This window comes from Penicillium macrosclerotiorum (assembly GCF_028827735.1).
Source record: "Penicillium macrosclerotiorum strain IBT 26536 chromosome Unknown utg000006l_segment0_segment0, whole genome shotgun sequence".
Taxonomy (NCBI): Eukaryota; Fungi; Ascomycota; class Eurotiomycetes; order Eurotiales; family Aspergillaceae; genus Penicillium; species Penicillium macrosclerotiorum.
In genome coordinates this window covers 155,524-181,151 of record NW_026643085.1, presented here as the reverse complement: position 1 = coordinate 181,151, position 25,628 = coordinate 155,524, and the positions used below count along the sequence as shown (strand labels likewise).

Below are 25,628 nucleotides of genomic sequence, written 5' to 3'. Positions count from 1 at the left end.
TCGATAGCTCGGTTTCAGAAATCGTCGTCATTCCCACTACCCGGTTGGCATTGTGTGAGAATAGTATCGGCAGCACCTTCACCCAGAACAGGTGAACAGGTCAATCATCACAAATCAAAAACCAGAATGGCTTATGGCGCATGGGAGCTGGCCGCTTTGGCCTCACTATACGCCATCGATTGCCATTTCCCCAATTTGTTGCCGTGTTCCTGTTCTATTCTCAAGTGCCAGGATCATCCCACTCCCACCCCGATCCCGACGGTTGTTGCATCGCGTTAACACAGGCTTGGCATGGTGGGGTGGCATACTACATGGAAGTAGTCAGGAACCCTGTCGAGCGTGTCATCACAATCAAAATGCTGCTGGTGACCGCGTCGGCAATTGAAGACCGTTTGCCGACGGCGTTTGATCGATCCCACCTTCCAAGCTCAGCCGGGTCAACTCGAAGACATCAGGTCCAGGTTCAAAATCTCACGACAGACTCGACTGATGGGGGAAAGGACGTCATTTCAGTCCTTAGTTACGATGCAGGATGATCATAGATCACTCCTGCGAGGTTCCCTATATTTATGGGGGACAAGAGAACATCAAGACCCTGAAAAGTGGACCGACGGACGGACAGTCGTCGTGATTTTCCATGAATCACGGAATGCCTTGGATACCCAGGGATGTCGCGAGGGGCGTCGCATAGCCCCTATTCTACCAACCAACCAGCTGGCATCCGGGTGGATCCTAATCAGGCTGGTACGATGACTCCAGAGGCATTGAATGGACGGAAAAACCGGGCGCCAAACCCCACGGGTCCACGCCGATGCCCCCCATCTCTTTCGGCCCCGGTTTATCGTCCTCCCCAAACCCCGGACTGGCCGGGGGGACGCTCGCTGGGTTCTGACTGGCCCAGCAAATCTGCCCAAAGTTCTTCAGGGCCCTCCACATGCTGCACAGAGCACACCAGATCCGTTGGCGTTGCTTAGCAGTCGCCGAACCCGCTGGTCTGGCGCACTGATACCGTTGCAGGAGTGCCGGGTCCCCGAGTCGATATAAAAGGGTCCGCGTGGAGACACGCCGAGTTCATCTCCGGGTCCTTGAGAAGTTGTGAAAATATCAAATCCCCTGTCTTGAACGGTTCTTCTATCCCCATCATACCGCCTGAGACGCGTCGCGCCATTGTCATCATGGGCCAGACACCCTTCTGGAAAAATTATCGAGTCTATATACTCACCTCGGTAGCCTATTTGGGCTCCTTACTCTTCGGTATGTTCGAGAACTTCAGTCCGGAGCAGTCTCACGGTCCAATACAGAGCTCATACTCAAGTCTCAATCTCTAGGGTATGATACCGGTGTGATGGGCTCAGTCCTGGCCCTGGACAGCTTCAAGACCGACTTCGGACTCCCTCTGGGCGATTCCGGGTTCGCCTCGGGCAAAAACTCCCAGGTATCGTCTAATGTTGTGAGTCTGCTGACGGCTGGGTGTTTCTTTGGTTCCATCTTCGCGGCCTTTCTCAACGACCGAATCGGTCGTCGGTACTCTCTCATGATCTTCTGCGTCGTGTTCCTAGTCGGCGCTGCCATCCAGGTCGCCGCGCACCACGAGCTCGGGATGATCTACGGAGGTCGAGTCATCGCTGGTCTGGGGATTGGGGGCATGTCCAGTATCACCCCTGTTTTCGTCAGTGAAAATTGCCCACCCCAGCACCGTGGTCGGATCGCGGGTCTGTTCCAGGAGTTCTTGGTGATCGGCAGCACCTTTGCCTACTGGCTGGGCTATGGGGTGTCGCTGCATGTTTCCCCCAGCACCATGCAATGGCGGATTCCAGTGGGCATCCAGCTCGTTCCAGGCGGCCTTATGCTAGGCGGACTATTCTTCCTCAAGGAATCAGCCCGTTGGCTGATGAAGCAGGGGCGCCGCGAAGAGGCCGTCCATTCGCTCGCCTATATCCGCAATGAAGCCGAAACTAGCGAGGCGATCCAGCAAGAACTGGCGGAGATCCACGCTGCGATCGCGGAAGAAACCGCGGCCACTGAGGGTGTGACCTGGAAGGAGTGCTTACAGAAGAGCAACCGTTATCGGTTCTTTCTGGCGTTCGTCATTATGTTCTGGCAGCAATTTTCTGGAACCAACAGCATCGGCTATTACGCACCCCAGATATTCCAATCTATTGGCGTGAGCGGTTCCAACGCATCGCTTTTCGCCACTGGCATCTACGGCACTGTCAAGGTGGTCGCGACCGCGATCTTCTTGTTGATTGGCATTGACCGCTGGGGGCGAAAGCGCAGTTTGATGGGTGGCGCTGCGTGGATGGCCTCGATGATGTTCATCATCGGTGCAGTGCTGGCCACTAACCCTCCGGATCCCGATGCCACGACGGTTTCCAAGGCCTCGACGGCCATGGTTGCTATGATCTATCTCTATGTGATTGGATACTCGTTCTCCTGGGGTCCGACTCCTTGGGTGTACCTGAGCGAGGTAGGTGTTGCGCCGACTTTCAATCGATCGAATGGCTAATTTCTTGATTTCTCCGAATCTCTCTAGATCTTTCCTACCCGTCTACGTTCCTATGGCGTGGGCCTCGGAGCGGCCACCCAGTGGCTGTTCAACTTTGTCATTACCGAGATCACCCCCGGGCGGTCCATAGCATTGGCTGGAAGACCTTCCTGATGTTCGGCATCTTCTGCACGGCAATGGGACTGTTTGTGACCATCTTCGTCAAGGAGACCAAGGGCCGGACCCTGGAAGAGATGGATTTGGTCTTTGGCGCCATTGACGAAGAGCAGCGCCGCGCAGATGTGGAAAACACCATGCACAAGCATGACTTCACGCACGCGGAGCATGTGGAAGAGAGAGATCACCGAGTAACATGATCCCATAGTCCCTCATTTCCCACCTCAACAAATGGGATGACTTCGATGAGGCGCAGTGCCATTGGCGGTATTATCGATAGCATGAGTCGCCAGAATATAGTATGTACATAAACCAGCAATATGTGGGCCAGCAAGGCCGACTCGAATTTGGAGAATGAACCCAACTTCCTAAATCAATTCGAGGACCACTTCTTCAATTTGGGGTTTTTTTTTTTTTTTTTCGGTTGTGTTGCCCAAGTCTCTTGCACCCGTATTCCTATTGTATGTGTTTAAAGCCCCATCAGCCTCCATTGTTCGGCTCCCGTCCAAAAAAAAGCCCCACCGCAACCGCGGGGAAGGCAAACCTTCTCCAATTCTTCGCCGATGCACCTTGCTCTCCCTGTAATTCATCCAGCACGCTCCCACTCACACATCCTCGATGGGGAGCCTTGAAGATACATGCGCCTCACTGCGAGCACAAATCGCCGCCACTGAAGCACAGCTTGCGGGGTTGAAACGCGATCTCGCAATCGCCGAGGAAACCGCGGCCAACTCGGAGAGTCCCGAGCCCTGCCCAAATGGCAGCAGTACGAGATGGCCGTTGCATCCGGAGGAGTATAAACGGTACGGTCGTCAGATGATAGTCTCGCAGATGGGCTTGGAAGGTAAGTGGAATGCCTTTGTCGCGACGAAGCCGCGCAAAGGGAGGCACACGACTAACAATCTGCCTGGTTTGGCTTTCATATAGGCCAACTGAAACTACGCGCCGCACGAGTTCTACTGGTCGGAGCCGGCGGTCTTGGATGTCCTGCAGCCCAATATCTCGCCGGCGCAGGCGTGGGTACGTTGGGACTTATTGATGGAGATACTGTCGAGGTGTCAAACCTGCATCGCCAGGTACTGCACCGCAGCCGGAATGTGGGAAAATATAAAGTGGACAGTGCGATTGAGTCTCTACGCGAGTGAGTGATTGTTTCAAATGAACTGGAAAATTGGAGAACAGAACGCGTCGAGGCTGACTCTCTCTTCCTGTTCGTTGCGCTAGATTGAATCCCCATCCCACGTACATCGCGCACCGCGCACATCTCACCCCCAGCGAAGCGCCGGCCATTTTCGACCAGTACGATCTCATCCTTGACTGTACAGATAATCCTGCTACCCGCTATCTCATCTCGGATACTGCCGTGCTCTTGGGTAAACCACTGGTCTCGGCCTCTGCGTTGCGCACGGAGGGCCAGCTGATGGTCTTGAACAACCCCCCGCGGCGCCCAGGCAACAAGGAAGGCGGACCATGCTATCGCTGTGTCTTTCCAAAGCCTCCGCCCGCAGACAGCGTGGTCAGCTGTGCGGATGGAGGCATTCTAGGTCCGGTGGTGGGGACAATGGGTGTCCTGCAGGCCTTGGAGGCTATCAAGGTGATCACGGCGACGAGCGTGTCAGAGTCGCCCTCTCTGCACATATTCTCGGCATTTTCGAGTCCCCTCTTTCGTACCATTCGACTTCGGCCTCGTCGTCCCAACTGTGCAGTGTGCTCCAATGAAGCCGCGGTGACTCGGGACACGATCACCTCGGGATCCACAGACTATGTATTCTTCTGCGGGTCTGCAAATCTCCCGGCGCTGCTGGACCCCGAGGAACGGATTTCAGCACTAGAGTACAGCAAAAAATACACGCAGCACCTGTCTCAGGACGTTCAATCATCTGGCCACGCGATGGACTCCGCTCGGCACACAGTGATCGACGTACGGGACAAGGCGCAGTTTGGCATTTGTAATCTCGAACACAGCATCAACATTCCCATATCCCGCATTCTGGCGACCAGAACCACTGACGAAACGCCGTCGTGGCTTCCTCCAGACCTCATCACATCGGACTCCAATGATCCGATCTATGTGGTGTGCCGCTTGGGGAATGATTCACAGATAGCCGTCAAGAAGATGAAGGAACTGGGCTTGGATCGGAACGGGCAGCGCTTTATCGGGGATATCCGTGGAGGATTCCGCTCATGGCGGGAGCAAGTTGACCCTGAATGGCCGGAATATTAAGATACTTCGCTTCAAGTCATAACTTGGGCTCGTAATCGTGGCAACCTGGTCATGCTCAAGAAACCGTGACGGGTGACTTCTCTAACCATGACCACTCCACGGACACTCGACCCTGATCGATTTCAGCCACTCTCTCAAAGACCGCCTCCGTAACATCAAGATCGGTCTCAGCACATCCGACACAGCGGTCGACAACCTTGACGTCCACGCTCTCTCCATTGCGACGGAGTCTAAGCTTCAAGCCGCACAGGGGGTTATCATTGGGGTTTGAACCAGTGGAGGCGGCATCGAAGAGGATATGCGACACTGCGCAGACCAAGTCCGAGTCGGTGTTGGTATATCCACAGGACCCGAGGGCGGGGTTATAGTAGGTTAGATCTCCTTCGTAGGGGCCGCCATTGTTGGTCGGCAATGCCAGATTCGAGTGTCTGGCTAAAATTAGCTTCTGAAAGATCAAGTGATAAAAGAAACAGAGATCCACAATGTTGTTCCATTTATAGAGATAGGCCTTACTTGTTTTTCCCCACAGTTAGTCCGACCGCAAGACCAATGATCAATGCAATCAGTACAACGCCCGCCAGCCCGCCGATGATGAGGCGCTTGCGTGCCCGACTCTGCGCGTGGAAAAACGCCAAGCAGCCTCCGCCGGCGAGTGGCCATGCCCGTTTCGGTGTAACGGTCGCGCGTTGGACGATTGGGGCATCCGGTAATCCTGGCGACGTTTCGGCGCCGATGGTTGCCAGCGCGTCAGCAACAGGCTTGCGTTTCGGCATTGTGGCCCAGGCATCTCCTTCCTGCGGTGCGATAGCCGGATTGGCATTGTGAGGTGTACATTTGGCATCCGACATGCTCGAACCGTGCTCTGTCATTGAGATATGATGCTGTTTCTCCGTTGAGGTGACATCCATCGCGTCAAGGGTTTTTGCAATAGGACTCGGGTGAAAGGGTGAAAGGGAGGTAGAAATAAAAATGGAGCTAGTGGCAGGCGATTGACTTCAGTTGCCCATTATTGAAACCCGATATGGCTCCAAAAGACGGCGTGAACAAAGCGATTGCTGATGGGAACCGGGTGGAGAAGAAGACAGACCCTTGAAGACGCTTGGAAGGGATTTTAAGGGTCTCCGGGGGGTTCATTTCTGATTTCAGGGGCTGCGGGGGTTTAGTTCCAGTGTTCGTCGGTTCAAGTTGGCGTTAGCGCTGAACGGTTTGATAAGCCCGGCGCAGTTTCAAGCCATGCAGGCACCCGGACACTTTCGAGAGCTCAAGCCACTTTGACTGAATAAGGAACTATGAAATGCATGCCATTGAAACATGACAGCCCTCGCACGGGATTCGAAATTTGTCGAACTGTGCAACCCCAAGGCCTGAACAAGAGCCAGTAATCAACTCATAGGAGAAACACGTCCTCCGGGTTCCAGATGAAGCCCGAACCGCGTTCGGGCCGATCAACTGACATGCAGCTTGTCACAGACCTGATGCAGGCTGCTGGTTGGTCCTGTATAGATCGTCTTGGGGGCCAATGGGGTCCATCTGCCTATGGATCCCATTCCATAACCGTCAATGTCCCGCAAATGGTGGCAAATGGCGCTGGCTTCGAGCAAAGGCGGGGAGGCCCACTCGATAACGTGGATCGAAACGCGGATCGAACCCCTCGGGGATTCTTCCTTGCCATCCCTCCTTTTCTGAATTCAACCCTCTGGCCCGTTCTCGTTGAGCATCAGACCCTGGACTGTGTACCGTTAAAGGGTGTGGGCATGCCGTCGTCGCCGAATTGACGTAAAACCGTCGACAAACTCGCAATCACGTGCCCATGCTGAGCGCCTCATACGCGCCTGCTGGACTGGGATTTCTTGAGGGCTCTTGCGCCAGCCAAACCTGCTACCATCTACGCCAGGATGAACCGGACTAGCTCCCGTCAGTCGGAGAGCTCCAGTAGCCCGTCACTGTCTCGCCGCGGGACACAGGCCGAGACGATGGGAACGGACAAGAAGACGGCGTGGGGCGTGATCAAACAGATGTGGGAAAAGTCCGGCTTGGATCAACCCACCATCTTGCTGATGATGAAGTAAGGCGGATTCAGAACCCCCTCTAAGGACTTGCAGCGTGCTAATTTCATCCCAAAAAAACAAAAGAGGCGGACTGGCCCCAGCCATTGCGGTTTCTATGTAAGCTGGCTCAAGCGCGACCGTCGCTAACTGTGGACTTGATGCTGACTTGATGCTGACCAACTCCATAGATATCAAGCTACTGATGTTGCAGATGAATATACAACTCTGGGCTATCTTGTGGCCATCGTATCTATTCTGGGCTTTGCGATCATGCCCCGGGCCAAGTTTATTCAAATGATGATCTTTGACGTGCTAGCCGTGTGCATTGCTGGGTGCATTGCGCTTTTGATGATGTATTCCAGCGTCAAGGCTCGCCAGCATACCAGTACCCCTGGAAACACCCAATCATATAATTCATCCGCCTCCGCAGTGAGTGGAGTGTGGCTCTTCTTCCAGATTTGGCTTGTTCATACTTTCCGTGCCAAATATCCGCAATTCCAATTCCCAGTCATCATTTATGCAATCTTTGCCAACGTCTCCTCCGTGTATGCGCCCCAGATGGCGACCATGGCCGCCGCAATCGCCATGGTGGAGAAAATGCTGCGGACATTTCTGACGGGATTGGCTATTTCAACAGCTGTCTCCCTGTTCATCCTGCCCATGACATCGCGGAAAGCGGTTTTGAAGCAGATGGCGGGATACATTGGCGGGCTGCGTTCGGCTCTGGGTGCACATGCTGTGTATTTTGAGACCTTGGAACGAGATGACATGTTTGGTAGGGCCGAGACTTATGATGACTCGCGCGAGAAATTTGGGAAGAAAGGCAAGGTATATAGTCCAGAGGCGGAAGCCATTCGTGGTGCGATTCGACAAATCACCGATTTGCATGCCAAGCTGCATGTTGATCTCTCTTTTGCCAAAAGAGAATTCGCTTTGGGGAAATTGGGACCGGACGATCTCCAGAAGATCTTTCGCCACTTACGCCAAATCATGATTCCTGTTGTGGGCTTGAGCTTTGTTGTCGATATTTTCCAGCGACTATCAGACTATAATCGATGGAATGCTCCCATTGACCCCAACATGGAACCCGTTCCCGAAGAGGTTCGCGAACGTGTTGTGCGGGATTGGAATGATATTATGCGCGCAGTCCATGACCCATTTGCAGAGATGATTCAAACCATTGACGAAGGGTTGCAGCACACCTCTTATGTCTTTCAATTGACCAAACCCCCCAAACGAGCGGCCGCTGTCCCTCCGCCGAACAACGAATCCGCCGATGAGCAAAAGGATATCGAAGCCTCAGCTGAAAACACTGCGCCTGGTGAAAAGGGATTTGCAGCGCACTTTGAAAAGAAGTTGGGCAAGTTTCGAAACGCGAAACGCATCGCTTTGCAAACGTGGGCTGAAGAGAAAGGAATTACTTTGCCACCTGACTTTTTCGACCATCCTTCATCGGTGCAAAGTTTGAAGGGGGACTTCTTCGATGCTTCCGCTTCGCATCAAGATCGAAGCCGACGACAACTATATCTTTTCCTCTACGTATGTTTCTTCTCACCTCATCACATACTCAATCTAATTTCTTGGTTTTAGATGGAGCAATTACTCTATTCAACTGGGCACACTGTCCTTGAATTTGTTCAATATGCGGACAGTGTGGCTGAAAGGGGCAAGCTTTCCCGCGTTCGGTTGATAATTCCTGGGGCAAAACGAACCTGGAAATGGGCAAAGAGTTGGCTTAAGGCCGAGGACACCCATGAAGATGACAATATGGGTGATTTACATACCCAAAACAATCTTTTGGAACTTGGTGAAGCTTATAAGCACCGGAAAGACCCAGAACATCTGCCCCCTGAGACTCTGTTCCAGAAGATTGGGGACAAAGTTCGCATTTTCCCCTGGTTGCTTCGCTCTTTCGAGTCAACCTATGGGTTTCGGGTAGCATGTGCGACCATGACCATCGCTGTAGTAGCTTTGTTGCATGATACTCAGGACTTTTTCACGAAGCAGCGGCTAGTATGGGCTATGATTATGGTCAATCTGAGCATGTCTCCGACTTCTGGCCAAAGCATATTCAGCTTTGTGCTGCGTATTGCTGGAACCACGATTGCCATGGTGGCGAGTCTTCTTGTTTGGTATATCCCTGGCCAGAAGACTCCCGGCATCATCGTGTTCCTGTTTCTCTTCATCTCCTGCGCGTTCTACGTGCCTATCAAGATCTTTCGTTTCCGAGTCATCGGTATCATCAGCATTGTTACAACAACCATGATCATTGGCTACGAACTTCAAGTTCGTAAGGTCGGAGAAAAGGTTGCCACATCCAATGGGCAGCCCTATTATCCTATCTACCTGCTTGCCCCTTATCGGCTGGCTACTGTCAGCGGTGGAATCGCTGTTGCCTTTATCTGGACATTCTTTCCTTATCCCATCTCGGAACATTCTGTGCTCCGTCAGAGCCTTGGGGCTTCGCTTTATCTTCTGGCGAATTATTACTCCATTATCCATGAAACCCTTTCGGCCCGCATGCGTGGTGATGAAGGAGATCTCAATCTCAAAACTTCTGCTGGTCGAAAATTGGAAAAGGCGCGGCACAAGGTATTCTCTAAGCAGATGCTAATGCTAAATGGTCTGCGTACATACTCCGAGTTTCTGCGTTGGGAGGTCCCCATCGGCGGTCGATTTCCTAAAAAGCAGTATGACTCTATCATACTCTGTGTGGAAAAGTATGTTGACTTAATTCATCACTCGAAATTCTAATAACTAACACCTCTTTTTTAACATCAGTATCGTCAGCTACCTCAGCTTGCTGGGGTACGCATCCGACACCTTGATGCGCCTTGACGAAGATGGTGATTTTTCCGGTTCCGTCTGGATGCATGACTTCCGCCGGCTTGTCGGAACCGCCAATGTGACAACTCACGAAGTGACATCCCTACTATGCCTTCTATCTGCCAGCATAACAAATAGGCAACCTCTGCCTCCGTACTTGAAAGCACCCAGACCCTATAGCTTTTCGAAACGCCTCGAGGCCCTTGATAGCGACATTCTTAGCATCCATCATATCGCCGAGCCAGGCTTCGCGGCATTTGCGGTCTTGCAGATCTCCACCAGATGCATCGTTGGTGATGTAGAGAGGCTTTTACGGTTGGTTTTTTTTATCACACTTTTCTTTCCTTACACACGATGCTAATTACGTTGCATCTAGCCATGTGAAAGGCTTGGTGGGAGAGCTCGATTTCTCATTCCATGCAGTCAGCACACTCGATCCCCGAATCGCTGATTCCAGGTATACCTCGCGTGCCCCCTCTCGGGTAAGCGTGAATGAGGTACAAGCGGCAGACCGGGAGAAGAAGGACTAGATATAGACGTTGGTAGCCATGTATATAGTTCGAGTGCGTTTGTAGTAGTGCCGACCCAGGTCCCTGAGAGGCATTTGCACATATTATGCAGTATTCTCATGCCAGTATTATTCGCTCTTGCCTTACCTGCAGCGTAGAAATCGCACAGCACAGCTCTTGTCACTATCGGCAAGAACCCCGCGGCACACAGCTCCCCGCACGCCCAGCAGCTCGGGGAATTCAAAAAACCTTCGCTAGCAAAGTGGTGCATTCTTTGAGTCATAACGAACATCAGCCAAGATGACGCAACTTAGAATGGATCACAGCATACTCTCCCAAGCGGCCAACAAGACCGTTATCATCACTGGTGCCGCTCGAGGCATCGGTGCTGCGACGGCAACTCTATTCAACCGTCATGGCGCGAATGTCGTAATCGCTGATTTGGACCAGTTCCGCGAAGGAGCGGAAAATCTGATCAGTGGCAGTTTTGCATATCCAAACCGCGGTCTCTTTGTTCCTGGGAATATTGTCGACTGGGCGGAGTTGACTACGTGCTTCGAGACTGCTATGGATCGATTCGGTGGCATTGATATGGTTGTTGCGAATGCGGGTATCATGGAGTCCCAGATGGTCTTGGATATGAGCGATGTCGATGGCAATGGACACCTGCGGCAAAGTCAAGATGCTGACAGGGTAATTGACGTCAATATAAAGGGCACTTTAAATAGTATGCTACGTTCGTCTCGATTGAATCCTGCAAGCTGGGTACTGACAATCAATTTGCATCGGGTACACAGCCCTTCGTTTAGCACTATTCTATATGAAGCAGCCATCAGAAACCTCCTCATCCTCATTCACAAAATCAATTGTTTTGATTGGTTCCACCTCTAGTTATTTTGGCGGAACAGGTGTCGCTGCGTATGTCGCTTCAAAGCACGGGGTGCTGGGCCTCTTACGCGCATCACAAGCCACAGCCCGCGAGCTTGGTGTCCGAGTAAACGCCATAGCCCCATTTCTCACTCCAACTCACATCACAGCGGGGTTTGCACAGAAGTGGCTCGAGCAGGGTTTAGACGAGAACACCCCAGACCGTGTCGCTGAGGCGATTGCCCTGGTGGCTTTAGATCGAGAGCGACAGGGAAATTGCCTTCTGGTAGGTGAAACCGAATTTCTCTGTTTCGGATTTTGTATATGGAGAAGTACTGATCTATAGCAACTAGGTTGCCGGTCAGTATTTGCGAGAGTTGGAGCTATCACGAACACAACTTCTGTCGACTTGGATCGGAGAAGACGTTGCGCAGTTTATGGGCCGGGCTATGCAATTTTTCGTTGCTATCGGCGGATATGTGCTGCCCAACAAATACTGAAATGCGAAGGACGAAGCTCATCGTTGGAGTATTTATGGCCCCCAGGAATACTGCAGTTAGACGTTATCAATGCGCCGAAAGAGTAAGGACTCGTGGGGCAAGCTGGAGGGCGGAGAGAATGAGTCACGAAGAATGCAGGTTAGAATTAAGAGAGTATATACAGATGTGAGAGGCAAGTATGGAAATGGAAGGGAAATATACAGAAATGAGTCACGGATCAAGCGAAACAATCCCCAAGATCATGAACGTAACAAACGACGAGAAGAATACTCTCATCCGCTTTTCTATGCTGTAACTTCACATGCGTCATTATATCGGATTCATCATACTCGCATTAGGCACCGCCGGTTCCATTACATTCCCATTTGCCGAGACAGGTGTTGACTTGGTGACGGGCACGGGTGAGACCGTGGTCGGCACGCTCGTATCTAAATGTGAAGGGCTACGACTGCTGCGACTGCGCGACCGAGCCTCTCGCGACGTACTGCTGCCGGCAGTGCTGCTGCCTGGCTTTCCACCCCGCTTGACCATCTTCCCGAGAACATTGACGATCTCTGCCGCGTCTTCGAAAGACTCGTCATCCATACCCTCTTGCGCATTGTATACATCGGCAATGGCGTGCTTCGCAAGGCGGCGACAGGCGACCGGGTCTTGGAGACAGTCATAGAGGTAGGCGGCATATTCAAGCTTGACAGAGAGGCGGAGGGGATGCGAGCCAGGGAGCAATTTATCGGCTAAGAGAACAGCATGGTTGAAGCATGCGGTGGCGGTTGCGGTATAGTCGGCATGAGGGAGGAGGAAGGACGACGCGGGCTGAACAGGCTGAACAGGCTGGACGGGCTGGACTGGTGCTAAGCCCGGCGGAAGCGCCATCCTTTTTTTATCTGCAGCCGCGAATCCAGCCAGCATGGTTAATGAATCGGCGGCATACATCGAGTCGCGCTTCGACTTGGCGCTTGGCTCGACCTCTGGAGGCACGATAACGGGACGGTTGTGGAAAAGAACAAAGATATGATAGAACGAGGCGCGGAGCTTGTAAGAGAGTACCTTCAATTCCACAAACGGAGTCACTAAAGGTAAAATATAGGCTTCTAAAATCAGAAGTCCTTCTCGCGAGAGCCAGATTATGTGATGATACAGCTGAAGAGATTTGGTTTCCCGAGTTGGGTCCAGTCGGCGTAATCGGCGGGCTCGAAGGAGCTTCTTCGAAAGCATGACCGAGAGCCCAAGCACCTTGTATAGCATCGCCGATAGAAAAGGGTTTTCGATGGCCGTGCCGGCGGCGAAATTGCCCAAGGCTTTCTGGTCTACCTCAGAGGAAGCCATCCATAGAGAGAGGGAGGTGGGATCAAGCGCTATGAGATTCGCATTGTCAGTCATTTCATTCTTGATCCTCTCGGAGGCTCTCAATAGGGTCATTGGAGAGGAGTGGTCGTTGGTTTGGATATAGATGGGACACAAGTATGGCATTGGGTGAGTGAGTAGTGGCCCCGGGGGGAAGAGAGGCACTATATACAGCCGAAGAGAAACGCAAAGGCATAAAAGGTGGCAACTCGATTGCGACACTGCAGGGTATAGGATCTGCTCACCTGCGAAGCGCACAAAAAGAGATGAATTGACAGAATCAAACCAGTCTCAAACGCAGCGCCTGCACCATGCTCGTTGGCACGAATCCCGGAACTACTGACCAATGGACCCGAGTGGACGAATTGACAGCGATCGGGAACAATTATGACTGATCGCAATGCACCCGGCTCGATACAGACGGCACCGGCGGGATCAACAGACTCTGGATGAACCTGAATAGTATACCTGCAAGCTCTCTAGCGGTCGATCTTGCCCTAGACCTGAACCGCGAAGGTTGAAGAAAGGCGACGCCCTCGGTCGGCGCGTACGGCTCGCACAACTCTGAGCAGTCCCTCTTGAGCACCAATTTCCCCACACTCGCACGCTCACCACTTCCTTGTAATATTGCCTCACTGGCGAGATCACAGAATCGAAGACGAAACGGATGGAATGTTGCCGATGCGCCTCGGTTCAACCACCGGTATCTGCACCGCCGGAAGGTCTCGCAGCTAGCAACGCAAGGCACGGTCGGAAACAGGACGAAGGGGAAGCTCGTGGAGAGATCGCAGGGCCGAGTGCATCGTGTATCCGGTACTCAGGGTCAAACCAGCAGGAGACGATGCCTCTTTCCCCAGCGCACAGTCGGGAGATGCTTTGATGCTGGTCAATCGGTACGGGGAACCGAGCGAGTTGGAACTATGAGGAGGCCAAGAGCGGGAAGCACGATGCGTTTACCAGGCGATTGCGAATGGTAGCAGGCGAGGAGGGTGATGAGGGTGCCCTGGGGAGGAATTCTGGTCAAGACTTAGAAGGACACGCAAGGACGGAGGAGCCTCTACACGGATTGGCCCCTGATATGACGCATGGGGGGACGATGAGGGCTGGACAGCGGAGTCACATAACGAATAAGAATAGCATCATCGCCCAAGGTGAAGCGCCAGAGCACCAGCCATTCTTCCTGGTCTCCGACTAGCCTAGCTCGCCTAGCAGCATCCGTGGTCCCACCGAGGAAGGTCGATTCTTACGCCTCACCGCAAACCAGCCTGCTCCCCAAACCAGCCTCTCGATCTATATTCCGTCGGGCTTCACAATGGCACCTGGGGGGGAATAGATTGACGGGATGGAGTGTTGCCCAAGGGCCCCGGCCAGTGGCAATGCTCACCCGCGCTTCGCCCGACCTCCTTGTCGATGGGCGCCATTCGAGCAAGTGCTTTGCTGTCTTACAGCAGCCCATGCATCAATCAGCCAGTAACACGCCTCGTACCGAGCGAACAGACATGCTTAGGGGTCAGATAGCGCGCTACGTGGCAGCGGCTCACGACCAGGATACCTGTAGTCGCCTCATCCCAAGCAATTGGCGTGCCAACTCATTTTACGCCATAATGGGAACTTTCACCACCAGCTTCCTAGCTAGGGCCAAGTCCGTGAATCCACTCAAAGAGGGGGTAGAGAGAAAAAGATACAAAAAAGCACGGACTGCCAGCGTGGCAGTGGCGCTAGTGATTTAGTACTCCGTCCCCACGGGCGTCTCTGGTGAGGATCGAAGTCCCGATGCAATTCGCTGCTGGATTTTGGGTAAGTTGGCGAAATCGCACATCCAGGCAGTTGGAAATTGGAGCACACGTATCGGGTCTATACAATGAGCGCCCTCGGAAATAAGAACCAATTTGCTTCAGAGGGTTGGCGGTTTTCTAGAAATCGGTGAGGCAAAGGGTTTGGCGGCGATGTGCGGGAGCCCCGCGATGAGGAACCACTCTCATTCCCGCAAGTTCACCGCCAGAATGATGTTGTTGCGAAGGTGGGGGTTCTCATGTCGGCGGAAAATGCCTTCCTCATCTGCCTGAACGGCGTTAGAAGATCTCATTGAAGATATTGAAATGACTCAAAGCGTCGCCAGGGTCATAGCTAGTTCCGTTCTAAACTAATGAAACCTACCCAACAGCCGCAGCAAAACCAATAACTGAATAATGTACAACAGATACCACCACAAAGGACCAGGCCTGAAAGGTGGCACTAGAGGCGTACGGATGACCTAGTACAACCCATCTGCAAGCAGAATACAATCCTCATTGTTAGAAAGGTATATCGTCGCGCACGGATATCGAAGGCATTGCAGTTTGTCTCATTCGATGCCCATCTCAGGCTAAGGCGATAGTTGCCAACAATCGACGCCGATGGCTTAATGAGTAGCTGGATTAGTCTGTACCCCTTGAATGTGTACATACGCATCATGATGTTCCATTCCAGATCATCCCGAATGAAAATTGTCGAGATCAACCTCTACTCTGGCCACCGTGTCGTCGAAAATTCCCCTAACAAGAATCGCCACCGCCTATAGCCACATTCCGATCCCTAAAGACGAACTAGTCATACAGAGGTGACAAATAAATATATATATATATATATATAGATTATATTATTTTCAGAGGCTTTGAGCCTAGACAGCCGGTCGTGATTATATGTTTGTATGTACCAATGTACTAGGGATATGGGCTCGTGGCTCCTTTTTTTTCTTTTTCTCGTCTTCTTAGATTTCGATTTCAAGGCTGCTTTAATTCATGTTCAAATGAATCTTAATCTAGACACAGACTCAAGTCGTCAAGTGTTCTAATTACAAAGCTGCAAGACCACTGCAATACCACTGCAAGACCTTGATGTTTAAACAATATGTAAAATGGACCGGCAGCCAGCTCTCAAAAGCCGATCCTGTGCCGATCCGATTTTACTGTGGAATGTCTATCAGAATGAGGTCAATATGAAAAGGTTGGGAATTAAATAGAATAGTAAGCCACTTTGAAACAGAGCCACTACGTATCAACATCCTCAATATCAATTTCTGCTTCCAGTGAGGTCTTGGGAAGGAAAGTCTAAGTCTCCTCCCGGTTGTTCGACGATGCTTCTGCAGACCATGGGATCTATACTGCAATACAGCCTGAGATAAGCTCCGAAATGTCTCAATGTCCAAGTAATTGGAAGTGACCTCAAGCATCTGTCTCAATCTTCTCCGTAACCGTGCCATCCTGTTGCACGACGACCTTGTCCAGGTTTAGAGACGCCTTGACTGGATTAGGCTGTTGATAGACCCATTCAAGCTCTTCCAGAGTGCGACCTTGGGACTCGACACTAAGACACAAACAATCAGTCAGCCTGCTCATTTTTCCGATTGTTTTTTTAGAATCAAAATATCTCGGGTATTTAGCTTACCAGAAGAAATACCAGAACACCACCTCAAGCAAGTCCCATCCCACAAAGATCCAGAAGTAATTGGTTGAGATATTTCCAAGACCAATTGGCGAGGCAAATTGACTGATGAAACTGATAGAGCTGACCATAAATCCCGATAGTGCAAGGCCCTTTGCACGGGTCGTGGTCTCCAGGGCCTCCGCCGGTACGACACCCTGTAGGGGAGTATATGTGAAGGAGAAAACGACGTTGAAGAGGTAGTAAAACGCCAAGGCAGCTTGACCCTTAGATTTGCTGATAGTTCCTGTCTGCGCAATCGGAATAGAAATTGCGGCATTGATTGCCATGGTGATACAACATGCTGTTACAAAGTCAGCAATTGAAGTACAGTATCGAAGGAAGTGAATATGAATAATCATACCTAAAGTTCCCCAGACAAGAACCGGTCGGCGAGGCATCTTATCCGTCAAACAAACGGCAATTCCTGCGCCAATTGCTGACACAATTGAGTTGATAAGATTGAAAAGCAATTGGATTGAGCTCGATTTGTATCCAAGAATATCGTAGATAGTCGAGTTGAAATAACCGAGCCCGTTGCCGGACCACTGTCCAAAGACAGAAATCATGATCACTTGGGCAAAACGCCAACGACCACTATGTGTGGTAACAAAGGGTCGATCTATGTTATTGAAAATTTTGGTCAGTGCCTAGATATACTTGGCCCAATAAACGTATCAGCTGTTTTTGACTTACAATCCCACCATCTCTTGTCGATTCCGTCAACGCGAATACCCTCTTTCATCTCTTCGATCTCGAGACGAACAAGACGAGCATTGGGATCGCCGTTGCCATGATACTTGACCAAGAATGCTGTTGCCTCTGCGTCTCTGCCCTGTGCAAGAAGCCAGCGAGGTGATTCAGGGATGAACCAAACAAAGCAAATTACGAGAACACAGGCAAAGCACTGGCAAATGAATGGGACACGCCACTGGTAGTTATTGCCCATGTAGTTTGTTCCGTATGTAATCGCCGCAGCTGGAATACTGCCTCCGAACCAGCCACAGTTGTAAAAGCCTGATACGAGATAGAGTCAGCAGGGGAATATGGAGAAAAAGGCTCTCGGCCCAAGAATTGGAGACCAACCAACAGCGCGACCACGCCAGTGAGGTGGAGCGATCTCAACAGCGTAGGCGGGAGCGGAAACAACCATGATCTGAATTCCTACTCCAAGGATGAATCTTCCAACCACAAATTGAGCCAGTGTCATCGCAGTCGAAATGATGATAGATCCAACTATGATAATCCAGGCCCCAACAAACATGCACTTGCGACGACCGAGCTTGTCAGAAATAACAGCACTGACAGGGGTGGCCACGATGGATCCACTAAAATTCATTGAAGGTCGCTGCGTTAGCTTTCTAAGTTGATGAAAATTACATCCCCGGACTTACACAGTGTAAAGCGAAGTGACCACGGAGACCTTTTCACCAGTGAGGCCAGTCCTGAATACCTCTTGATAATGGCTCATCGCGAGAACAGAACCCATTAAGGAACCTAAAACAACGGTGTTTTAGCATATGCCATGCTTCCGCCATTCTTTGGCCTCAACGGTGAAGAAATCGAGGAGCCCAACGTACCATCATAACCATTAGCACATGCGCAGAGAAACGAGACGAATATACAAACTGTAATGCGGGGATAAAGAAGTTTAGCTAGTGTTGCAGATGCCAGCGTCGAGGGTTTTCATTCACTGGTGGTTGGGAAAACCTACAGTATAAATGGAGCGACGTTTTGCTCCACCGCTCTATCTTCGTCTCTTCTATAGCAGCAAAAAGTTCGGCCTATAAGATAGTTAGTGGTAATAATTAAATGCGCAGACAGAGGCAAACACCTACATTGTGAACCTCTTTCGTCTTGGCACCCGCGCGTTTAGCTGTTTCACCGTATCCCGCAATGACATGAGGAGTGTCCTCAACCACCGCCGAGACGCCATGGATGTCTTCCTGGCCGTTCTTCTCCGACATCTTCAGTAAATCCCTCTCACCGAGTTCAATAATTACAATCACAGTCGTCCAAGTTAAGAGGCGGACCCAGATGATGTGCGGCGTACCAACTCCTCGATGTGGGAAAGGGAGATTTTTATATCGCACGAAGCCAGTTTCAAGACCCTCAGATCGGTTCGAGAAATTGATTGTATTTAATTTCAGAGAGGGCGGCCATCATCAGTTTTGGAGTTTTCTGGGTAGAGTCTAACCAGGGGACCCTTGGCCCCTAGATCGAACTAGCATGAGGCGACCTCGGTTTGTGGCTTGCATATGGAGCTCCGTATCCTGATTGGAATCAAAAATCCTCAATAAGGGCAATCATGTCTCATCTGGAGCATTCCATCTTCACTCAGGAGGATTCAGGGATCGATATTAGGGTCATCGGACCTGTATCCCGTGGAAAATGTCAGACGTCCAATCCGAGCCATCGGCCTAAGCTCGATCTTTCCCTTTCTTTTTCCTATTATCTCGCGTATCTTGACAAGTTTTTCCCGTGCCCTCTAAAGTATGTGCTTTATTCGGATTTGGAAAATATTCAGAAATGTTATTGACCTTTCAAGAATTCCATTGGTTACCATGTGGACTAGGCGGCTTGGGTCTGATGCATACTCAGAATGCCAATACGGAGGAGGCACTTTTGAGAAGGGTAGTCCGCTCTCTCTCTCGATGCGGACGGACGAATGGGCTATCGTGGTCTCAATTATCCATCGTTTGGATTCCTTGACCTTTGGGGATTGCCTCCCCAGATTAGCTACCAAGAGGCGATGCCCATCCAGTGGGCACTATTGTTAGCGCGGGGCGCCCCTCCGTGCCGAATCGTCTACGGGGCCGCTCCCCCACAAACCGCTAGGCTGGATGCAGATGGGCCCTCTCAGCTCCTCTTCTTGGCTTCCTCTGCAGCCATCTCGCTTCTGGTCTCGAACAGACTGTTTAAGTATATGGGACGTTCGCATTGTCACCCGACTCGGATATTTGCCCAATGATGGCTGTGGCAATATCCAAAGCGCTCTAATTCTTGATGCTATATTCCAATGAACGTGGTTCAATCTTCCTATCGTTTCGAGCTTCTCGTCTTGATATTCCGTTCAATTTCGAAGACTTGACAATTTCACGAAAACTGATTATTTCAGGGGGCGGGGGGAAAATACCGTCTATCAGATGAGGAATCGGAAGATCCCGACCGATACCGGGATAGCGCGACACGCATTTCAGAGACCGCGTGTTTGAGAACGCGCTGGTATTCTTGGCAAACATTTTGGCATATCAGGAGACAAAACGAAGAGCCACCGCCAAGGGTCCAGACACAGGTTCTCTATTGGCTATAATCATCAGGAATTATTATTATTATTGATATTGTCAGACGCCAAGGGGGAGGGGGCTAAGACACCTTGAGAACATATCTGTTCCGCATACATTGATAAATCGCACGTTGGTGCATCAATAAGTCCAATAAGGGCTCTTTGATTCTTGGGTTGACCTTTGAACCTCTATCGGATGCCTTTACTCCCCGAACCTCATATTCTCTGCCTTGAGACAATGGAATCCGGGGCTTCGAGGGCTGATCAGATATCATCGCGATAACCCTGAGCCGTTTTATGATTAATCAATCGACACTTGAGCCGTCGAAGCCTTGATTTTGGGGACTCCTTTCAGCATGCTACAGACTTGTTGCCCTCGTTTCATCTTGCTCCGAGAAGTGGGCAGTCCAAAATCAGCCTACCCCAAGAAACCTACAAGTTCCAAATCTGGAAAATGCGAGGCATATCGAGTCTAAACTAATCAAGTGTCTTTAGGGCTAAATTCAGACATTTGGCAAAATAATCCATTCTAACTCATATTTGGTTTGTTTGCAAATATGCATTAGGGTCAAAACATGTTTACTAACCCTACGTTGTATCGCGATAAAAACCGACGACCGACCGCCCTGAATTTCTTGTCTTTCGTCCACGACATCGCTATAACCGATTGTCTAGAAGAGAGCGCTGGAAGACAAAAACAGGGGCGAGATTACTCCTGAAGAACGTTTAACAAGAGTATGTACTACTGATAACTGTGCATCTAGAGCATAACTGGTACCTGATTGATACATAGTCTAAAGACGATATACGTACAATTTAATCTAAAGCTATATACCAATGTCCTACAAGTAGAGACAAAACAAGATATGCTGGTCCATGTCGCAACTAGAAATAGAATACCGGGGGCGAAGCCAAGGGTAGATGAGAAGACATCGGAGTTCAAAAAGCTTCACGTGATTAATTTGAACCTTTCCTATCGATTCATTCAACATAATAGATGTTTAGTATCTAGATGGGTTAAAACGACGTGCATGTAATATTATATGTTCAAAATGGCCCAGATAGGTAAAAAAGAAATAGGACAACAGTTGGTCAATGCAATTTTATTCCGCGTTTCCTCACAATTCTGGCTTATCTCCATTGTGGGTTAGCTGAGAGACTTTTTTTCCCTCTTCACTCACCATATTTGAGCCCGAAGCACCTAAGGGTTCCCAGGAATGAAGCCGTTGCTCATGATCGATAAAGGAAGCTACCGGTCAACATATGTCGACAGTGTGCCTCGGGCAAACACAGATCCGCTGGGAGAACGGGCAAGTGCTCTTTATTGGAGCTGATGGAATGCAACGCACTTAAATATACCTAGCTACCTACAGTATAGTGATAGTAAGCAGCCCTAATCATCTTGTGCCTAAGCGGTTGTCAGGTGTCCGAGTTTGAAAACATACTGCGCTTCCCAACAGGCTGGAGAGAGACAAGCGCCACTTCCGCTGTCTTATGGTCAAACCACCCCATTCCTATTCGTGGAATGCGAAAATTAAATTTCAATACTCCGGAGATCTTTCGTTAGTTGAGGAAAAATTTGACGGTAATATGAATGAATTACGAGCCAAAAGCCGGCTCCACCTCCACAGAAACATCTCGAACGAATCATACTGCAAGTCATGAAGCACCTCACGAGGATTTCTGTCCTTGAAATAGATACAGATATCTAGATGCCGCACAGCCCAGGATATCTTTCTCGATGACAATGGAAGATGGTTGGGAGCGTCAGAATTCAGTTGTCCGAGGTGAAATTCTTGTCGAAGCGGAAAAGAATACCCTTGTGGTTGCTAGAGTAGGGTCACACAGTATTGAGGATTAATATATTGGCTGGGTCAGTGGGCCTAGATATAAGGATTGTAGCCTAGCAGAGTCTTTGAGAGTTTCCTGGGATTGGTAGTTGTTCATTGATCCCCGTGGATTGCAAGTGGTCTATGACTCGCGAAAGTCACGTGATTTATTGGGATACTATTTGGGCACGCGGCCAAGTCATTGCTAGTCAGATAACCGAGATAGGCGAGCGGCGATGACCCGAGGCTGACTCTGACATTTGATACGATGTGTAAGCGAGCCAGAAACGAGGACTGTGTGCATCGGATAGGGGATGGAGGGCGGGGATAGGACGTGTAGCCTATGAAAGAAGTGGTGACGCAGTGGAGCCGCGGCCGGAACGGGTGCGGATCGCGCCCAAACTTGCTTGACGCTTCAGACCTGGTTCTTGGTCCGCCGCAGGAATGAAGCTAGTTGTTTAAGGTGTCTCCTTGCACCGTGCAGTTACCCGTGCAAACCCTGGAGTCTCGAAGATCTCGAAGATCTCGAAGATGCAAGCTGTCAATACTGCGGGGAAGCTCCCAGGACAGATTCTCATAAGAACAGAGGCTGAACGGAGGCAGCCGGAGCTATTGACGTCCATGACTGCTGGGTGCTTCCGTAAACCTTCATGATGAGCAACCTACCATGGTTAATCCCCGACGAAAGCCAATCACCATCGCTAGAGTGAGCTGATATTTGGTGGCCGTGGCAGAGACGAGGCTAATAGTCCCCGAATGGTGAGCGGTCTTCAGTTCGCATCATCGACTAGTGTGCTGGCCCGTCCGCTGCCGAAGCGAAGAAGACTGCTCTTGCTCGTCTGCGATCTTGAAGCTCGATCGTGACTTCTCTTGACCGATACAGATATTGTTGGTGGTGGACTGGCTGACCGCCTGTGCTGTCTTTTCGAGGCGAGTTGGTACAACAGCTCTTTCCGCACAATAGACGACAATCTTCCATTCATCAGTTTTCACACATACGAAGACGAGACCGCTTCCATCATAATCACGAATCATCTGAGTCCTATCCATTCAATCACAAGTTTCTCTTCGGGTCCAGCTGTACTGGCCAGACCAGTGACTGCGGCAAGTGATAGAAAAGTGACTGGTGACTTCCTGTTGTGAGTATGCCCACACGATCCATCAGCCCCTACGCACTAAAGCAGTGAGAACACCACTCCGGCAGTAGAAAACGATATTTTCGAGGTGAAAAGCATGCTGACGGGTACTCATTACAGAATTCAAATATCTACGCCGTGACCACCATCACAGCACAATGGCAGCGATCAGCATGATCGAACGATCCCAGGGCTCCAAATTGCCCTTGGTGGTGAAACGTGGTAATTGGGCTAGTCGTGAGCCTGGTGTGATCCTCGTTTTTTGCATTGTATTCGTGGTAGCTGTCGGCATAATCGCGCTATTTGCCTATCGAAAATGGATGAAACGCAAAGCAGAGAAGGAATCCTTCGAAACTGCTGAATAGATCTGTCTTCTCCACCGTCTCCACGACAATTGTCCCTAGTTGGACCCAGACCAACTTGAAGCAAAAGGAGTGAGAGAATAATAATTCCTCATAATGGTGTGTGTCGGTTTGCTTGACCATTATGGTCTGTTTTACTTGTTTAGGACTCCCAGGCGCATGAAATATTTGTTTGAGTTTTTTCTGTCTTCGGCAGCTGTTATGAATGTCTCCTATTTACTCTGATCAATACCCATTCTTCCGTCAATCGGAATGATATTGTTAGACCCGTGGCGACGGCATCCCACCGGAAATCCGGTAAGGAGGGACTGTTCTGGCTGTGTCTTGAAGGGTGAAACTAGGGAGGTTATGCTTCTTATGACATTTCCGCAATCAATAATATTGAATAATAAGACATTTTGTGTACGACGAATTTCCTTCTTCCAACTAGCCATGGTTTCAACCGACTGATCTGGCAGAGGAGGGCGCTTAATCATATTTCCATATTTGCGCTCACACTAGCACCATCTCGCAATCACCTCACCCTCTCTGACGTTCATGTAAAATGTCTCCAGTTGGGTCAAATGGCAGTACGCCAACACCATTCGTCATCTAATAACATTCATGATCGCCTTCCGAAGCTTGTGGTTGACCAGAATCCAACACGCATCTCTTTTCAGCTCTCATCAACCTCTTCACCTTCATTCTCAATCCTTGACTCCGCAGATGTGTGCTCTGTCCCCCCCAACAGCTCTGACGATGATTCCTGCTCTTCCTCGGCAAGATACAGATCATCAAACTTCGCGAGAAAGAGGCCAGCTCAACCTTGTCCACCTCCACTCGTTTCATCGAGTACGCAAAGTTGGGGTATTGGCTGCTCAGAACTTTCCAATCCTCCATGCTCCAAAGCCTGATTTCAAAGTCTGTGAAAAAGGTACGGGTCTCGGTCGGGAGTTTAACTTCCATTTGCTTGGGGGAGTAACTTGGAAGAGCCGCAGCAAACCCTTGCCTAGTGACCAGCGATGGGAAAAAGCCTCTGCGGCAATACTGAGATTGATGAAGGCATCACTGCTTGCCTTGTCCTCCAAATGGGGAAGAAAAGTGAGCATGGACACAGTCACCCACTGGATATTGACCGGCGGCATTTGTTCAAGGCCCCATAAGTCTCGCTGTATGTCCACTAATTGTCCGTTTATTTGGGTGGACTGCAGGCACAGCTCCTAGGCTCGTCTCCGCGTTTCCCGAAGCCAAACTGGATCCTCATCCCCGTCTTCCTCTTTGGACAAGTCATTCACGAACCCGAAGATGGTCTGAATAATGGTATGGTATTGGAGAGTGGCCATTTGATGTTGGTTGGGGTGATCGAATTCTGGTCTCAGGGGAGAATGGCTTACTGCCAACTCAGTACGTGTGGCGTTGCATTGCTAATATCGAGCCAGCTTGGAAGGCCGTCATACCATGTATTGAGATGATTGAATACATGGTCAATCTCCATAGAGACTTCTTCATTCAGTTCATGCTTTTTCTTCCTATCTACGAATAAAGACCAGCTCAGCTCATAAGTAATACGGTTCAGCCCGCGACTCACACCGAACAGACACTGGGTATGGGATTTGGTATTCTCCGACTGGACTGGGTAATTAGATCACTTTTCTCTGTGGACATCACGATCTGGTGTTGGTGGAGATATCTGTGGTACCTTGATCAAAGCGCCTGTTTGATATGAGAAAGCTGTTGTCCTAAACCAGGATGGTCGGTGTGAGGATTCCGGCTCATCGTATTGTCGAAAATGTGAAGGAGGATGATTTGAAAGTTAGGCGAGGGCCTTCGTACGAGGCCAGATTAAATAATCCCCAGATGGCGATTGCGCCTGCTTTTGCGATACGCAACGTTTGTTTATCTGAATCACGAGAACGTGCTCTATGCCTGGAGGCTAGTTCCCCCACGGCATATGCTACCTAGCTGAGAGATCTCCAACCAGTACGATCCTTGCTTATCATGCAAGTACTATTGGGTGTCAAGCAAGGTGTATGGTTAAATTCCATGGAGCAGCGACCGGCACTTACCACACATCCAGTACATTCAGACCTTAACAGTTGTAATTCTCGACTTTCCATCATCATCATATAGACGACGTTTTGCTTCTTTATAAAAATGAAGTCCTCATGACCATTGTTCCACTGCTATGGTATATACTTCCGGGAAGTCTGAACATGCCTAACTAGGAGGTTAGTATGATTACACCACGCCACCCTTTCATTATTGGCTTCTTGAACGTACACATGCATCTGCCAAGATTATTTTCACTAGGAACTGTGAACAAAACAAAGAGTCTGTTTCACTTGACTGCATGTCTTGAGTGAATAGATCTCGATCAATCCAATTGAGGAATGGATGCGACCAGGTAAACCACAGACACCAACGAGACACAAACTCGTCGTCATCCGTGACAGTTGTCCACGGCTTAGTGGTAACATGAAACAGTACCATATCTGCAAGCTGTTTGGAATTTAGTCGTGGACGACTTGCCCGCTTTTGTGATTCATGCTATTCATGTATGCCGTTGCAAGCTTCAATGAGATGGGGTTTTGTTT

General features: G+C 50.2%; 10 protein-coding genes across 10 annotated transcripts; 6 read left to right on the top strand and 4 right to left on the bottom strand.

Moving 5' to 3' along the window:
• Positions 1-1,175: 1,175 nt before the first annotated feature.
• N7462_005359 (sugar porter family MFS transporter) lies at positions 1,176-2,862 on the top strand (the record flags this gene model as incomplete). Its single annotated transcript, XM_057077077.1, has 4 exons — positions 1,176-1,254; positions 1,302-2,467; positions 2,534-2,592; positions 2,637-2,862. The coding sequence occupies 4 exons, from the start codon at positions 1,176-1,178 to the stop codon at positions 2,860-2,862; spliced, it is 1,530 nt and encodes a 509-aa protein (XP_056932657.1).
• A 418-nt stretch (positions 2,863-3,280) lies between these two features.
• Positions 3,281-4,886, top strand: N7462_005358 (HesA/MoeB/ThiF family protein; the record flags this gene model as incomplete). The annotated part of the gene is made up of 3 exons (XM_057077076.1): positions 3,281-3,506; positions 3,590-3,803; positions 3,887-4,886. The coding sequence occupies 3 exons, from the start codon at positions 3,281-3,283 to the stop codon at positions 4,884-4,886; spliced, it is 1,440 nt and encodes a 479-aa protein (XP_056932656.1).
• Positions 4,887-4,941: 55 nt separating this feature from the next.
• N7462_005357 (RlpA-like double-psi beta-barrel domain-containing protein) lies at positions 4,942-5,794 on the bottom strand (the record flags this gene model as incomplete). Its single annotated transcript, XM_057077075.1, has 2 exons — positions 4,942-5,314; positions 5,400-5,794. 2 exons carry the CDS (start codon positions 5,792-5,794, stop codon positions 4,942-4,944), a joined length of 768 nt encoding a protein of 255 aa, XP_056932655.1.
• A 546-nt stretch (positions 5,795-6,340) lies between these two features.
• On the top strand, positions 6,341-6,661 carry N7462_005356 (uncharacterized protein; the record flags this gene model as incomplete). Its single annotated transcript, XM_057077074.1, has 1 exon — positions 6,341-6,661. The coding sequence occupies one exon, from the start codon at positions 6,341-6,343 to the stop codon at positions 6,659-6,661; it is 321 nt and encodes a 106-aa protein (XP_056932654.1).
• Positions 6,662-6,781: 120 nt separating this feature from the next.
• On the top strand, positions 6,782-9,688 carry N7462_005355 (uncharacterized protein; the record flags this gene model as incomplete). Its single annotated transcript, XM_057077073.1, has 3 exons — positions 6,782-6,951; positions 7,123-8,473; positions 8,663-9,688. 3 exons carry the CDS (start codon positions 6,782-6,784, stop codon positions 9,686-9,688), a joined length of 2,547 nt encoding a protein of 848 aa, XP_056932653.1.
• An 881-nt stretch (positions 9,689-10,569) lies between these two features.
• N7462_005354 (uncharacterized protein) lies at positions 10,570-11,636 on the top strand (the record flags this gene model as incomplete). Its single annotated transcript, XM_057077072.1, has 3 exons — positions 10,570-11,005; positions 11,067-11,422; positions 11,490-11,636. 3 exons carry the CDS (start codon positions 10,570-10,572, stop codon positions 11,634-11,636), a joined length of 939 nt encoding a protein of 312 aa, XP_056932652.1.
• Positions 11,637-11,945: 309 nt separating this feature from the next.
• Positions 11,946-13,055, bottom strand: erg27 (the record flags this gene model as incomplete). The annotated part of the gene is made up of 1 exon (XM_057077071.1): positions 11,946-13,055. One exon carries the CDS (start codon positions 13,053-13,055, stop codon positions 11,946-11,948), a length of 1,110 nt encoding a protein of 369 aa, XP_056932651.1.
• Positions 13,056-16,183: 3,128 nt separating this feature from the next.
• On the bottom strand, positions 16,184-18,409 carry N7462_005352 (uncharacterized protein; the record flags this gene model as incomplete). Its single annotated transcript, XM_057077070.1, has 8 exons — positions 16,184-16,325; positions 16,407-17,064; positions 17,139-17,459; positions 17,529-17,770; positions 17,837-17,939; positions 18,023-18,097; positions 18,157-18,226; positions 18,281-18,409. The coding sequence occupies 8 exons, from the start codon at positions 18,407-18,409 to the stop codon at positions 16,184-16,186; spliced, it is 1,740 nt and encodes a 579-aa protein (XP_056932650.1).
• A 3,928-nt stretch (positions 18,410-22,337) lies between these two features.
• On the bottom strand, positions 22,338-22,592 carry N7462_005351 (uncharacterized protein; the record flags this gene model as incomplete). Its single annotated transcript, XM_057077069.1, has 1 exon — positions 22,338-22,592. The coding sequence occupies one exon, from the start codon at positions 22,590-22,592 to the stop codon at positions 22,338-22,340; it is 255 nt and encodes an 84-aa protein (XP_056932649.1).
• Positions 22,593-22,851: 259 nt separating this feature from the next.
• Positions 22,852-23,058, top strand: N7462_005350 (uncharacterized protein; the record flags this gene model as incomplete). The annotated part of the gene is made up of 1 exon (XM_057077068.1): positions 22,852-23,058. One exon carries the CDS (start codon positions 22,852-22,854, stop codon positions 23,056-23,058), a length of 207 nt encoding a protein of 68 aa, XP_056932648.1.
• Between the last annotated feature and the right edge of the window lie 2,570 nt (positions 23,059-25,628).